Raw genomic sequence first — 12,900 nt, forward strand, 5'->3', positions numbered from 1 at the left:
TTGTCCTTGGTTAGTGCACTTTGTCCTATTTTTCATTAGTTTGATAGTGCTAATTATTGGAAATTTAAAACCTACACTGTAACCCCTGGGGGGACTCGAACCCCCAATCCTTGGCTTAGGAGGCCAATGCCTTATCCATTGGGCCACAGGGGCCTTATGCACACTCTAGGTAGTGTGATTTGTCCTAATGTTTATTAGTTTGGCAGTGTTAGATTATTCGAAATTTAAAACCTGCATTGTAGACACTGGGGTGACTCGAACCCCCAATCCTTGGCTTAGGAGGCTAATGCCTTATCCATTGGGCCACAGGAGCCTTATGCACATTATCCTTAGCTAGAGTGCTGTGTCCTATTTTCATTTAATATCAAGCAATGTTAAATGAAAATTTATAAAACAACTTCTGAAACAACATAAGGGACTCTAACATCTAATCCCTCCTGCCTTGGGATACAAATGTCTTGTGTATGGGACCACAAAGGCATTATACAAGCATTTGTCTTAATGTTTACTAGTTTACTGTAAAATATTGTAAACCAAGTCTAACATGCAACTCCTGCAGAACTCCATCCATAATTCCAATTTTTTAAGACAATGTATCATCTACTGGGACCAAAGGTCTTATGCATACTGACCTTGGTCACAGTACCTTTGGCACAACTTGCATTTGTTTAGAGTAAAATACTGGAAAACAGAAATCTATTGCACAACTCCTTGGGCGACTCAACCCTCCATTCCCATGCATAAATGTGGTTGTCTAAATTTTCACTTGTTTGGTGTCAAACACGGGCCAGTCAGAATCTAAGCATGTGGATGTACTCAAATTACCAATCCTGAGCTTTGGATGACAAAGCTTTCTTCAAACAGGCAACGAGTTCCTTTCTCACTCTGGTCAGTGCAGTTTGTCGTCATTCTCATTAATTTGTTACCAACAGTATTTTGTTTGTTAAAAATTGCTGGAAAACTAGTCATTAATAGTTAACCAGAACACATAAAACAAGATGAAGGAAGTAATATTATTTAAAGACTACTAAAATAATGATATACAAAATTAAAATCAGATTATTTTTATAGAGTTACAAGTAAGGAATAATCTTACTGGAGAATGCTATACAAATATGGAAAATGGTACTGAAAGACAGAATGAGAACAATTATTTTATGAATCTATATGATATGAGTCCATGAAGCTGATAATACACTTCTATTGAAATGTTATCTGTTTTTGCCAGCATGCGACACTAAATCATTTCATCCCTGGTGGAACACCACCTTGTATCCCTAGCTTTGGGTACCTTAGATTTATTCATAGAGCCCCAAGGACTTTTATTCCAATTTCTTGCCAAATATGCCCAGTCATATATCAAATCATCACTAATGAAAATGACATTAATAAATCAGCAGCTCCTGAACTCCCTATCCCTTGCTTTGCACCAAACATTTGATCCAACTCTTAATCCAGCTCTTACAAATGTTGCCTTTATAATTAATACATAGCAATGACATTATTATTAATAATATACCAAACCTTATGGGGTTCTTGCACGACCAATCCCTGGCTTAAGAGCCCATAGCCTAACCCCTTCGGCAACAGGCTTTATGAAGCCTTGGGTCAAACACTTAACCCAACTATAATAGGTATGACTTTTATAAACAGCCAGAAATGAAGTTATCATTAAAAGCTGCCAACCCCTGGGGGGACTCGAACCCCCAATCCCTGGCTTAGGAGGCCAATGCCTTATCCATTAGGCCACAGGGGCTTTACAATCTGCTACGTCACACATTTGTTCCAGTTTCTCAAATATGGCTCTTGTAGGTAATGTGTAGAAATGAAATAGTCTTTAAAATTCTCCTTACCCAAGTGGGATTTGGACCCCTATTTCTGGCTTAAGGGGCAAAGCCTTATCCACTGGGCCAAGGACCCTAAAGAAGAAAGATTGGACCTCTGTGGATTTGTTTTAAATACCATTAGTTTCCTGTCTAATACTGTCCAACCAAAACCTATTACAAAACCTGGGGGACCCAAGAACACCAAACCCTGGCCTAGAAAACTGCGGAGGAGATTTGAACACCCAATCCATGGCTTATAAGGCCAATACTTTAACCATCAGACCACAGGGGCTTCACAGACAATAAATGTCAAACTTCTCATTCAACTTATCAAATGTGCCTTCCATAACTAATGTGCAGTATTGAAATTATCATTAAAAACTACAAACCTTGGGGGAACTTGGAAACCCCCAATTCTGGCTGCAAGGGCTAATGCCTCATCCACTGGGCCAAAGAAGCCCAATGTTACAAGCATGGAATGATGTGGAGTTGTCTCCATTACCATAAGTTTCATATCTTATATTGTTTAAGCAAAACCTACTATGAAACACCTGGGGGGACTCGAAGCCCCAATCCTTGGCTTAGGAGGCCAATGCCTTATCCATTGGGCCACAGGGTCCTTATGCACACTGTCCTTAGCCAGAGTGCTTTGTCCTAATTTTCATGAGTTGGTTAGTGTTAATTACTGGAAATTTAAAAACTATTTTTCAACCTTGGGGGTACTCGAACCCGCAATCCTTAGCTTAGGAGGCCAATACCTTATCCACTGGGCCACAGAGCCCTCATGCACATCATTCTTGGTTAGTGCACTTTGTCCTAATTTCCATTAGTATGAGTGTTAAATTATTGGAAATTTACAGTAAAACCTACATTGTAACCCCTGGGGGGACTCGAACCCCCAATCCTTGGCTTAGGAGGCCAATGCCTTATCCATTGGGCCACAGGGGCCTTATGCACATCATCCTTGGTTAGTGCAATTTGTCCTAATTTTCATTAGTATGATAGTGTTAAATTATTGGAAATTTAAAAACTACATTGTAACCCCTGGGGGGACTCGAACCCCCAATCCTTGGCTTAGGAGGCCAATGCCTTATCCATTGGGCCACAGGGGCCTTATGCACATCATCCTTGGTTATTGCAATTTGCCCTAATTTTCATTAGTATGATAGTGTTAAATTATTGGAAATTTAAAAGCTACATTGTAACCCCTGGGGGGACTCGAACCCCCAATCCTTGGCTTAGGAGGCCAATGCCTTATCCATTGGGCCACAGGGGCCTTATGCACATTGTCCTTGGTTAGTGCACTTTGTCCTAATTTTCATTAGTTTGATGGTGTTAAATTACTGGAAATTTAAAAGCTACATTGTAACCCCTGGGGGGACTCGAACCCCCAATCCTTGGCTTAGGAGGCCAATGCCTTATCCATTGGGCCACAGGGGCCTTATGCACATCATCCTTGGTTAGTGCACTTTGTCCTAATTTTCATTAGTATGATAGTGTTAAATTACTGGAAATTTAAAAGCTACATTGTAACCCCTGGGGGAGAACCCCAATCCTTGGCTTAGGAGGCCAATGCCTTATCCATTGGGCCACAGGGCCTTATGCACACTGTCCTTGGTTAGTGCACTTTGTCCTAATTTTCATTAGTTTGATGGTGTTAAATTACTGGAAATTTAAAAGCTACATTGTAACCCCTGGGGACTTGAACCCCAATCCTTGGCTTAGAGGCCAATGCCTTATCCATTGGGCCACAGAGGCCTTATGCACATCATCCTTGGTTAGTGCACTTTGTCCTAATTTTCATTAGTATGATAGTGTTAAATTACTGGAAATTTAAAAGCTACATTGTAACCCCTGGGGACTCGAACCCCAATCCTTGGCTTAGGAGGCCAATGCCTTATCCATTGGGCCACAGGGCCTTATGCACATTGTCCTTGGTTAGTGCACTTTGTCCTAATTTTCATTAGTTTGATGGTGTTAAATTACTGGAAATTTAAAAGCTACATTGTAACCCCTGGGGGGACTCGAACCCCCAATCCTTGGCTTAGGAGGCCAATGCCTTATCCATTGGGCCACAGAGGCCTTATGCACATCATCCTTGGTTAGTGCACTTTGTCCTAATTTTCATTAGTATGATAGTGTTAAATTACTGGAAATTTAAAAGCTACATTGTAACCCCTGGGGGGACTCGAACCCCCAATCCTTGGCTTAGGAGGCCAATGCCTTATCCATTGGGCCACAGGGGCCTTATGCACACTGTCCTTGGTTAGTGCACTTTGTCCTAATTTTCATTAGTTTGATGGTGTTAAATTACTGGAAATTTAAAAGCTACATTGTAACCCTGGGGACTCAGAACCCCAATCCTTGGCTTAGGAGGCCAATGCCTTATCCATTGGGCCACAGAGGCCTTATGCACATCATCCTTGGTTAGTGCACTTTGTCCTAATTTTCATTAGTATGATAGTGTTAAATTACTGGAAATTTAAAAGCTACATTGTAACCCCTGGGGGGACTCGAACCCCCAATCCTTGGCTTAGGAGGCCAATGCCTTATCCATTGGGCCACAGGGCCTTATGCACATTGTCCTTGGTTAGTGCACTTTGTCCTAATTTTCATTAGTTTGATGGTGTTAAATTACTGGAAATTTAAAAGCTACATTGTAACCCCTGGGGGGACTCGAACCCCCAATCCTTGGCTTAGGAGGCCAATGCCTTATCCATTGGGCCACAGGGGCCTTATGCACATTGTTCTTAGCTAGAGTGCTTTGTCCTAATTTGCATGAGTTGTTTAGTGTTAATTACTGGAAATTTAAAACCTATTTTGCAACCCCTGGGGGGACTCGAACCCCCAATCCTTGGCTTAGGAGGCCAATGCCTTATCCATTGGGCCACAGGGGCCTTATACTCGTTGTTCTTGGTTAGTGAATTTCTCCAAATTTTCATTGTTAGTGTTTACTGGAAAATTAACATTTACTAGGTAACCTCTGGGGGGGGGGCTCAATCCCCTAATCCTTCTCCTATTACTTCTACAACTCTATCTGTCATTAGGGCTACATCATTTTGATGATATGAGTAATTTTGAGAGGTTAGAGCTTAATTAGTTTCTAGGTTTTTATTAAAAGTAACATCTGCTAAGGTATATATAAATATAAAATCAAATAACAGACGACAATTCTAACAAAATGTTAAAATTTAAGTGCTGGTAATTCCTTTGTAGACCCAAATATCCAAATTAATTAATTTTTCTTAGATACCCATTTTACTGGTTTGGTAACTAAGGCTATCTGCCTTAAGTGATTTATGCCAAATTACCGTCAGATTCCATGATTCTGATGATATATTTCCATCCATGAACATTTTACTTTTAAATTAAACTGGTCTAATGCCATTAAAGGTTCTTTCTCTTCCAATCAGTCCATAAAAACAGGAATTTTTCAAACCACAAAGTTGTTGGCCACCACACCCACAAAACTCACTTCAGTGAAAGTTATACCCACTGGGGAACAACAACAAGAACTTGAATTCCTTCATACCTATTTCTAACAAGTCAACTTTGCCAATCCAGATTCACTTAAAACACCACCAACCCCTGGGGGGACTCGAACCCCCAATCCCTGGCTTAGGAGGCCAATGCCTTATCCATTAGGCCACAGGGGCGCCATACAGCAACGCGACAGCTATGAAACCCAGTATTACAAATGTAGCTTCGATAATTAATGTGTAGCAGTGAAACAGGGCTTAAAAGCTTCCCAACCCCTGGGGGGACTCGAACCCCCAATCCCTGGCTTAGGAGGCCAATGCCTTATCCATTGGGCCACAGGGGCTGCATAAAGACAAGCAATTGCACGAGAGGATGCATCTTACAGCGTTAGCTATTACACATGCATTCGAGTATTTTAAATTGCTGGCACTCTCGGTGTAGTGATAACAGATCCTACAAAAACAGAACTACTTTCCTTAAGCAGCAACGGTGCCATTATTTCGAATGGAAATCTGAATTATACTTTAAAAAGAAATCTTGGAGAATACAATACTTTAACGTTGCAATTTATTGTTCACTATAGATTAGTGAATAGCTAATGCGTGCTTGTTCTAATACATAATTGAATGTATGCCATTTAACAAAAATATAAAGAAAATGTAGCGGCACTTGCTTTCAAGCGCTGTCGCACACTTGGATCCAACTTTAGTATATATATAACCTAAATTAATAACTAAAATGTGATCATTTCCCTTTGGTAACGTTGTAATTCAGCAAGTGAGAAAAATTAAGGGAAACTTAAAGGGAAATATCCCTATGTGATTTCATTTCTTGCCTTTTTCAACATTAATAATAATAATAATAACAGTTTTATTTGATATCATCACTTTCTCGTGATCTTAAATGGAAAAATAAATCCACAGTAGTATGCATGTAGTATGTAGCAATATACTACAAACATACTACTGTGGACTTTAATTTTCAATAATAATAATAATAATAATAATAATAATAATAATAATAATAATAATAATAATAATAATAATAATAATAATAATAATAAAACAATTCGATAAATGGAAATCTCACTTACAACCAGACCTCAGCGTGGGGTAATATTTAAAAAAAAAAGAAAAAAAGTTGGAGGCAATCCATTCACTGGATTCTGAGTGATTGATATGGGTGTGTCTGTGTGGGAGTGTTTTTTTTTTTTTTTGGGGGCATTGCAGTGACATAGGTTTCATGTTGAAACCGTCCTTTTCCATCATGGTTTCATTGTGTTTCCCAAAAAATTTACTTACTAAAGACTCAACAACAACAACAACAACAACAACAATAATAATAATAATAATAATAATTATTATTATTATTATTGTTATTATTATTAAGAAATTCACAATCTCGTGAAAAACAGTTTGTGCAATAAAAATCTACAATTATAAAGTAAACTATATTTTACATAGCAATGTAGTTTACTATATAAATGTGGATTTTTATTACACACAAATAATAATAATAATAATAATAATAATAATAATAATAATAATAATAATAAAACCTGGCAGACCCAATATGCAACTCTATATAATGTTAACTTGTGTATCACAATTTTGTGTGTTTGTGAGTGTGATAGGCCTATATATATATATATATATATATATATATATATATATATATATGTGTGTGTGTGTGTGTGTGTGTGTGTGTGTGTGTGTGTGTGTGTGTGTGTGTGTGTAGAGAGAGAGAGAGAGAGAGAGAGAGAGACGTCTCTGAGCTATTCACCTCCTAATGTTGCTGCGTATCGTTCCGTCTGTCTGTCTGTCTGTCTGTTCGACGGCGAGTACCAGCAGCGAGGACCAGCAGCAAGTACCAGTAGCAAGGACCAGCAGCAAGGACCAGCAAGTACCAGCAAGGACCCAAGGACCAGCAAGAGGACCAGCAGCAAGGACCAGCAGCGAGGACCAGCAGCAAGGACCAGCAGCAAGTACCAGCAGCAAGGACCAGCAGCGAGGACCAGCAGCGAGTACCAGCAGCAAGTACCAGCAGCGAGGACCAGCAGCAAGGACCAGCAGCGAGGACCAGCAGCAAGGACCAGCAGCGAGTACCAGCAGCAAGGACCAGCAGCAAGTACCAGCAGCAAGTACCAGCAGCAAGGACCAGCAGCAGCAGCAGGCGAGAAAGGAAGGAAGAAACCAAGAAGCAAGCAAGAGGTTCGGGGAATAAGGTTACCTCGGGTTACCTTCGCCTCCTTATCTCGGCGGCTCGTGTTTTGGGCAGCCCTCGGGATTTCACACCAGCGGAGCTGACGAGAACCTGTTTGTCAGATTAAGAACCTCCTCTAAGCCGGATGTTTCCCCCCCGCGGTGTTTGATCACACGTGCGATATCAGGAGGCCCTGGTCGAGATGCTCATGCTGATGATGATGATGATGATGCTGGTGAGGCGGCCTCTGTGTAAGTGTAAGTGTAAGTGTAAGTGTAAGTGTGTGCCACCTGTGAGTGGGCATTGCACACATGGAAATTTTATATATATATATATATATATATATATATATATATATATATATATATATATTACACACATATATGTATATATGAATGTGTATATACATAATGTATATGTATGTATATAAATATATATATAAAATACATACTGTATATAATATACATATATACATAATGTATTATGTATATGTATGTATATAAATATATATATATATATATATATATATATATATATACATTTTATATACCTGTATATATATATATATATATATATATATATATATATATATATATATATATATATATATATATATATATATATATATATATATATATATATATATATATATATATATTATAAATATATATATATATATAATCTAATGGTCAATTTTACCAGATCCGTATGCAATTGTAATAACCACACTGCCCTCTTAACTTCTCGAATTCTTCATACTTTTTGGACACGCTTGTCACTACAAAACCTTAGATCTAAATGCAAGAACAAGAAGTAATTCTGATGTCCGTCGCAGGGTTCGAACCCGCATCAAAAACTATATACTTCATATTCTTGCATTTGGATCTAAGATTTTGTAGTGACAAGCGTATCCAAAAAGTTCGAATAATTCGATAAGCGGGCATTGTGATTATTGCAATTATACTTGTAAGTTATGTATAAATGCCAATGCCCTACACGGGTATGAAAGAGTTTGTGCGTGAAAAAAGAATGTTCATCTTCTAAGTATTATTATTATTTATTATTATTATTATTATTATTATTATATATAACCTGTAAATATTCATACCGAATAATCTTCACATGTCAATAATTTGTAAGCATAAAAGTCCAATAAGTGAAATTCTAAATCATAAGGCCCTGTGTGTAATTCTACAGCATCGAAGTCCAATCTGCGTAATTCTAAAGCATAAAAGGCCGCATGTGTAATTCTAAAACATAAAATGCTTTATGTGTAATTCTAAAGCATAAAAGGCTTTGTGTGTAATTCTAAAGCATAAATGGCCCGTTTGTGTAATTCTAAAGCATATAAGTCAAATATATGTAATTCTAAAGGATAAAAGGCCCGTATGTGTAATTCTAAAGCATAAAAGTCCAATATATGTAATTCTAAAGCATGTAAGTCCAACATATGTAATTCTAAAGCACAAAGGCCCTCCATATGCTCAGAACTCTATGAGAAAAACTACGATAAACAAATGCAACAGATAAACAGAGATACGTGCACAAAATGATATCAGTTGGAAAAATTAAAACAACGGTACTTGGCGTTCTGTGTTCTTGAACTTGTGCTCATAATCATCAATGACGCTGGCATGAAGAGTGTGCCACAGCTTCGCAGTAAAGGGAATGAAAGACCTCTGACCTGACATAACCTGCAAACAGATATAGTACGCACTACACGTTGCAATAATTCGCTGTTTTTATTATCATTCCGTAGATGAAACTTGTTCATATGGAACAACCCCATCAAGGGGGCCAGTGACTTGAAATTCAAGCTTCCAAAGAATATGGTGTTCGTTAGGAAGAAGTAAGAGGAAGTAAAGCGAAATACAGAAAGAAGAGATCTGACTTATTATTAAAAAATTAATAAATGGATAAAAATGTATCAAAATGCAAGGAGTATTTGGGTAGCAATGCACTGCATCTTCGCTTGAACTTCTGAAGTTCAAAAAGATAAGCACAGAGGATAATCCTCAGAGGATCATTTTAATCATCATTACCACTACTGAGAAAAAAGGTATGCACCAGTTCGAGTACATTCTGTTTAAAATACCAAGGTCAGGGATCTCAATAAGTAGTGACACTCGTAGGTATTAAGGGGCCCTTTGTGCAGGCATTAGACACAGGTGTCCTTCGTATAAACAAGCGTCACAGGGCCTTCGTACAGGTGAGTGAGACGTTCACATATGAACGAATGCTGGCATCAATAAGTATAAACAAATACTAAGCCAAAAATACTGTTATTTATCGATTTCATATAATTTATAGATCAGAAGCACTTATCACTCATAATTCCCCCGAGGGTAAGTTAGATATTAAACGGTATTTGTGCCTTAATATTTGTGAACATCAAAACGTCACGCGCGTGTAAGCGACAAAATTTTTTAACTATTAAGGAATAAACGGACGGGAAAATTAGTGTACAAAAGTAAATCAGTAAATAACTGTAAAACCGGGAAAAGTAGTATAGAAAATCAAATCCGTAAATAACCCGTAAAAACAAGTATGTATCGACATATAGAAAGATTATCTTAAAACCAAGTAAAAATAATCAAAATGGCGAGGAAAAACAAAGCTACTAAAAGATTTTGGAAAAAATAAACAAACTTCACAGAAGAACTAACGGTTTTACTTATCCTGCTTCTTGCACCAAAAGTAATACTCAACACTTACGTTTTGTCAACAGCAAGTGAAGGATTACTGTAAAATTATTTACCAACAATCGCAAATGCCAAGGCCAGTGTCGCTCGTGTAGCACAAAAATATTCAGAAACTTCCTATTTAAAGGTTCTGCATCGGTAGTCTGTCATCGAAATATCATGAAAATATGTTGCCTATACATATACTTAGAGCTGGAATTCAAATCAGACAACTGGGATTTTTAGTATATGTAATCATTCAAAACTTAAAATGAGTTTGTGACCGTCGAGAGAGAGAGAGAGAGAGAGAGAGAGAGAGAGAGAGAGAGAGAGAGAGAGAGAGAGAGAGAGAGAGAGAGAGAATGTAGCCTATACACATACTTAGAGCTGGAATTGGAAATCAAACAACTAGGATTTTTAGTATATGTAACTATTCAAAACTTAAATGAGTTTTTGACCGTCAGAGAGAGAGAGAAGAGAGAGAGAGAGAGAGAGAGAGAGAGAGAATTATTTCAACATAATCACTGTCACAAATTCAGAAAAATAAGGTAGGAAAGCAAATCGATGCAATTGACAAAATTTGTGCGAAGTGATGAGAGAGAGAGAGAGAGAGAGAGAGAGAGAGAGAGAGAGAGAGAGAGAGAATTAAATGCTCGTCTTTAAAAATTAGTTCTCGTCTCTATGAATTATGTTTTTTATGTCCGTGCGGGACGAAGACCAGAACAATCTAACAATTGTAAATGACTTACATGCACGTGGCACTTAAAAAGAGCTTATGAAATACTTGCCACGTCCTTTACCCAACTAGCCTACTTGCCATACGATGGTTTGCGTGTGTGGAGAGAATGTGAGAGTTAAAGACTGAACTTACAGTTATCAGATGACTGCGAGGAAGCTTAAAGAAAACGGAAGGGTTGTGCGCAGTCCAGGATAGAGAAAGCAGGGATTGTACTATATAGAATTAGTCTGGAAGGTAAGGGAAATAAATAGGAGACTGAACTGTGTTGTGGGAAAGATAGAGGAGAACAGACTTCAAAGACTTGATTGAGAATATGAGTTTTAAAATGTGAATTTTCTTTACTGAAGAAAACAATAACTGGGGCGGGGGGGGGGGCGGTGATACTCTGTATACTGTAGCAAAAGTACTAGTATAGTGGTAATAGTAGTGGTTGATAGCGGTTAGTGGTGATGGCATCTGCAGTAAACATATAGCACAAAAAACCAGAGAGAAAATAGCAAACATTCGAACGTTTGAAACCTAAAACCTGAGAAATAAAACGAACGCATAAGACCATAATACGTCCGAGAAAGAGAACGATGCTAGACAAAACGTCAAATCAAATGTTTGCCTAATGCAAAAAAAAAAAAAAAAGAAGAGAAGCAAGCGAACAAAGGCGACAAAAAACGGCGCTCTAATCCTGCATAATGCGAGTAATCCAATCAGCGTGTTTGCATACAACGGGTATGAGATGGGAAACAAGAACCTGTCTTCAGTACGTTGACTCTCGCATAAATCCTTGGGTCTTTCGCGCGCGCGCGCGCACAGGCACACGTGTGTGTATGTTTCTTTCCTTCACAAAAACGAAAGGTTTTTTAATGCTATTTAAAAATAAAAATGTTTTAGAAAACATGTCTGTTTCATTCACCATTTTATGCTGACATTGGAGAATGATATATAAACATACATATGCATATATATACACATATATACATTATATAAATACATATATATATATAATATACATATATATATACATATATATATATATATATATATATATATATATATATATATATATATATATATATATATATATATATATATATATATATATATATATAGTAGTAAGATGAGGAATGGCTGGAGGGAAGCATATCAGATCATTGTGTGGTTGAAGCATTAGTTAAGACAAATTAAGTTTAGATTGGAGATGAGAGAGTAAAATGTGACTTTAAATGCAATGAAGACAAATGAGTTTGGTGACAAGTGACAAAAGCACATATAAAGGAAACAGCTAGAATATGTGCTGGGGTTAAAGGCATGAGGTGGGTGGGGTATGAGTATAAAAAAAAAAAAAGTCCAAGAAGGGGTCATAGGTCCAACGAGGAGTGTTGTGAGTAGAAGAAGGCAGTAAGAGGGAATAAAAATATAAGTTGAGGGGTGAGGAAATGAGAATTTTGGTGAAGAAGAAGAAAAAGGGTTGTTGGAGGTACAACTGCATGACAGAAGGAAAGATTACGAACAGGTATACAGGAGGATGAACACTAGCCATGAAGAAGGTGACAAAGATAAGGAGGGAAAATATTAATAAAAGGGAACGTAAGCAAGAACTTCAACGAAGAGGAAATTGTCCTATGGGAAAATAAATACAAAGGGAAAGGTTATTATAATAAACAAGTGGATACTAGAATAAAACAATTAAATGGAGAAGCAATGTTGAAACGATTGAAGTCATGGGTTGATGAACTGGGTATTTTCAAATCGGCATTGCAGAACATGGAAGAGAGGCAGAGTTGACTGATGCAAGAACAGAGGGGTTTGAGGAAGTTTGAGAAAGCTTGCGGAAGTCACTATTGAGCAGCTATGGAGGACAGTTAAAAGGCTGAAAAAATGGAAAGAAATTAGTTGATACGAGGCTATATGCTACGGCATGGTGGTGGTAAGATTCACCAAGTGGCTGACCAGGGTTTGTATGGTATGTACAGATGAG

The 12,900-nt window shown here is 37.7% G+C and overlaps 1 protein-coding gene and 13 non-coding genes across 14 annotated transcripts; 1 reads left to right on the plus strand and 13 right to left on the minus strand.

Moving 5' to 3' along the window:
* Positions 1-80: 80 nt before the first annotated feature.
* TRNAR-CCU (transfer RNA arginine (anticodon CCU)) lies at positions 81-153 on the minus strand. Its single transcript has one exon. It is a non-coding gene; the product is annotated as a tRNA-Arg (tRNA).
* Positions 154-1,683: 1,530 nt separating this feature from the next.
* TRNAR-CCU (transfer RNA arginine (anticodon CCU)) lies at positions 1,684-1,756 on the minus strand. Its single transcript has one exon. It is a non-coding gene; the product is annotated as a tRNA-Arg (tRNA).
* Positions 1,757-2,701: 945 nt separating this feature from the next.
* On the minus strand, positions 2,702-2,774 carry TRNAR-CCU (transfer RNA arginine (anticodon CCU)). Its single transcript has one exon. It is a non-coding gene; the product is annotated as a tRNA-Arg (tRNA).
* A 91-nt stretch (positions 2,775-2,865) lies between these two features.
* TRNAR-CCU (transfer RNA arginine (anticodon CCU)) lies at positions 2,866-2,938 on the minus strand. Its single transcript has one exon. It is a non-coding gene; the product is annotated as a tRNA-Arg (tRNA).
* Positions 2,939-3,029: 91 nt separating this feature from the next.
* On the minus strand, positions 3,030-3,102 carry TRNAR-CCU (transfer RNA arginine (anticodon CCU)). The gene has a single exon. It is a non-coding gene; the product is annotated as a tRNA-Arg (tRNA).
* Positions 3,103-3,193: 91 nt separating this feature from the next.
* Positions 3,194-3,266, minus strand: TRNAR-CCU (transfer RNA arginine (anticodon CCU)). Its single transcript has one exon. It is a non-coding gene; the product is annotated as a tRNA-Arg (tRNA).
* Positions 3,267-3,835: 569 nt separating this feature from the next.
* TRNAR-CCU (transfer RNA arginine (anticodon CCU)) lies at positions 3,836-3,908 on the minus strand. The gene has a single exon. It is a non-coding gene; the product is annotated as a tRNA-Arg (tRNA).
* Positions 3,909-3,999: 91 nt separating this feature from the next.
* Positions 4,000-4,072, minus strand: TRNAR-CCU (transfer RNA arginine (anticodon CCU)). Its single transcript has one exon. It is a non-coding gene; the product is annotated as a tRNA-Arg (tRNA).
* Positions 4,073-4,324: 252 nt separating this feature from the next.
* On the minus strand, positions 4,325-4,397 carry TRNAR-CCU (transfer RNA arginine (anticodon CCU)). The gene has a single exon. It is a non-coding gene; the product is annotated as a tRNA-Arg (tRNA).
* A 90-nt stretch (positions 4,398-4,487) lies between these two features.
* TRNAR-CCU (transfer RNA arginine (anticodon CCU)) lies at positions 4,488-4,560 on the minus strand. The gene has a single exon. It is a non-coding gene; the product is annotated as a tRNA-Arg (tRNA).
* Positions 4,561-4,650: 90 nt separating this feature from the next.
* TRNAR-CCU (transfer RNA arginine (anticodon CCU)) lies at positions 4,651-4,723 on the minus strand. Its single transcript has one exon. It is a non-coding gene; the product is annotated as a tRNA-Arg (tRNA).
* Positions 4,724-5,409: 686 nt separating this feature from the next.
* On the minus strand, positions 5,410-5,482 carry TRNAR-CCU (transfer RNA arginine (anticodon CCU)). Its single transcript has one exon. It is a non-coding gene; the product is annotated as a tRNA-Arg (tRNA).
* Positions 5,483-5,576: 94 nt separating this feature from the next.
* TRNAR-CCU (transfer RNA arginine (anticodon CCU)) lies at positions 5,577-5,649 on the minus strand. Its single transcript has one exon. It is a non-coding gene; the product is annotated as a tRNA-Arg (tRNA).
* Positions 5,650-7,094: 1,445 nt separating this feature from the next.
* LOC136851072 (submandibular gland secretory Glx-rich protein CA-like) lies at positions 7,095-7,529 on the plus strand. Its single transcript, XM_067125043.1, has one exon. It carries the CDS (start codon positions 7,095-7,097, stop codon positions 7,527-7,529), a length of 435 nt encoding a protein of 144 aa, XP_066981144.1.
* Positions 7,530-12,900: the final 5,371 nt, after the last annotated feature.

This window comes from Macrobrachium rosenbergii, chromosome 23, assembly GCF_040412425.1.
Source record: "Macrobrachium rosenbergii isolate ZJJX-2024 chromosome 23, ASM4041242v1, whole genome shotgun sequence".
Lineage (NCBI taxonomy): Eukaryota > Metazoa > Arthropoda > Malacostraca > Decapoda > Palaemonidae > Macrobrachium > Macrobrachium rosenbergii.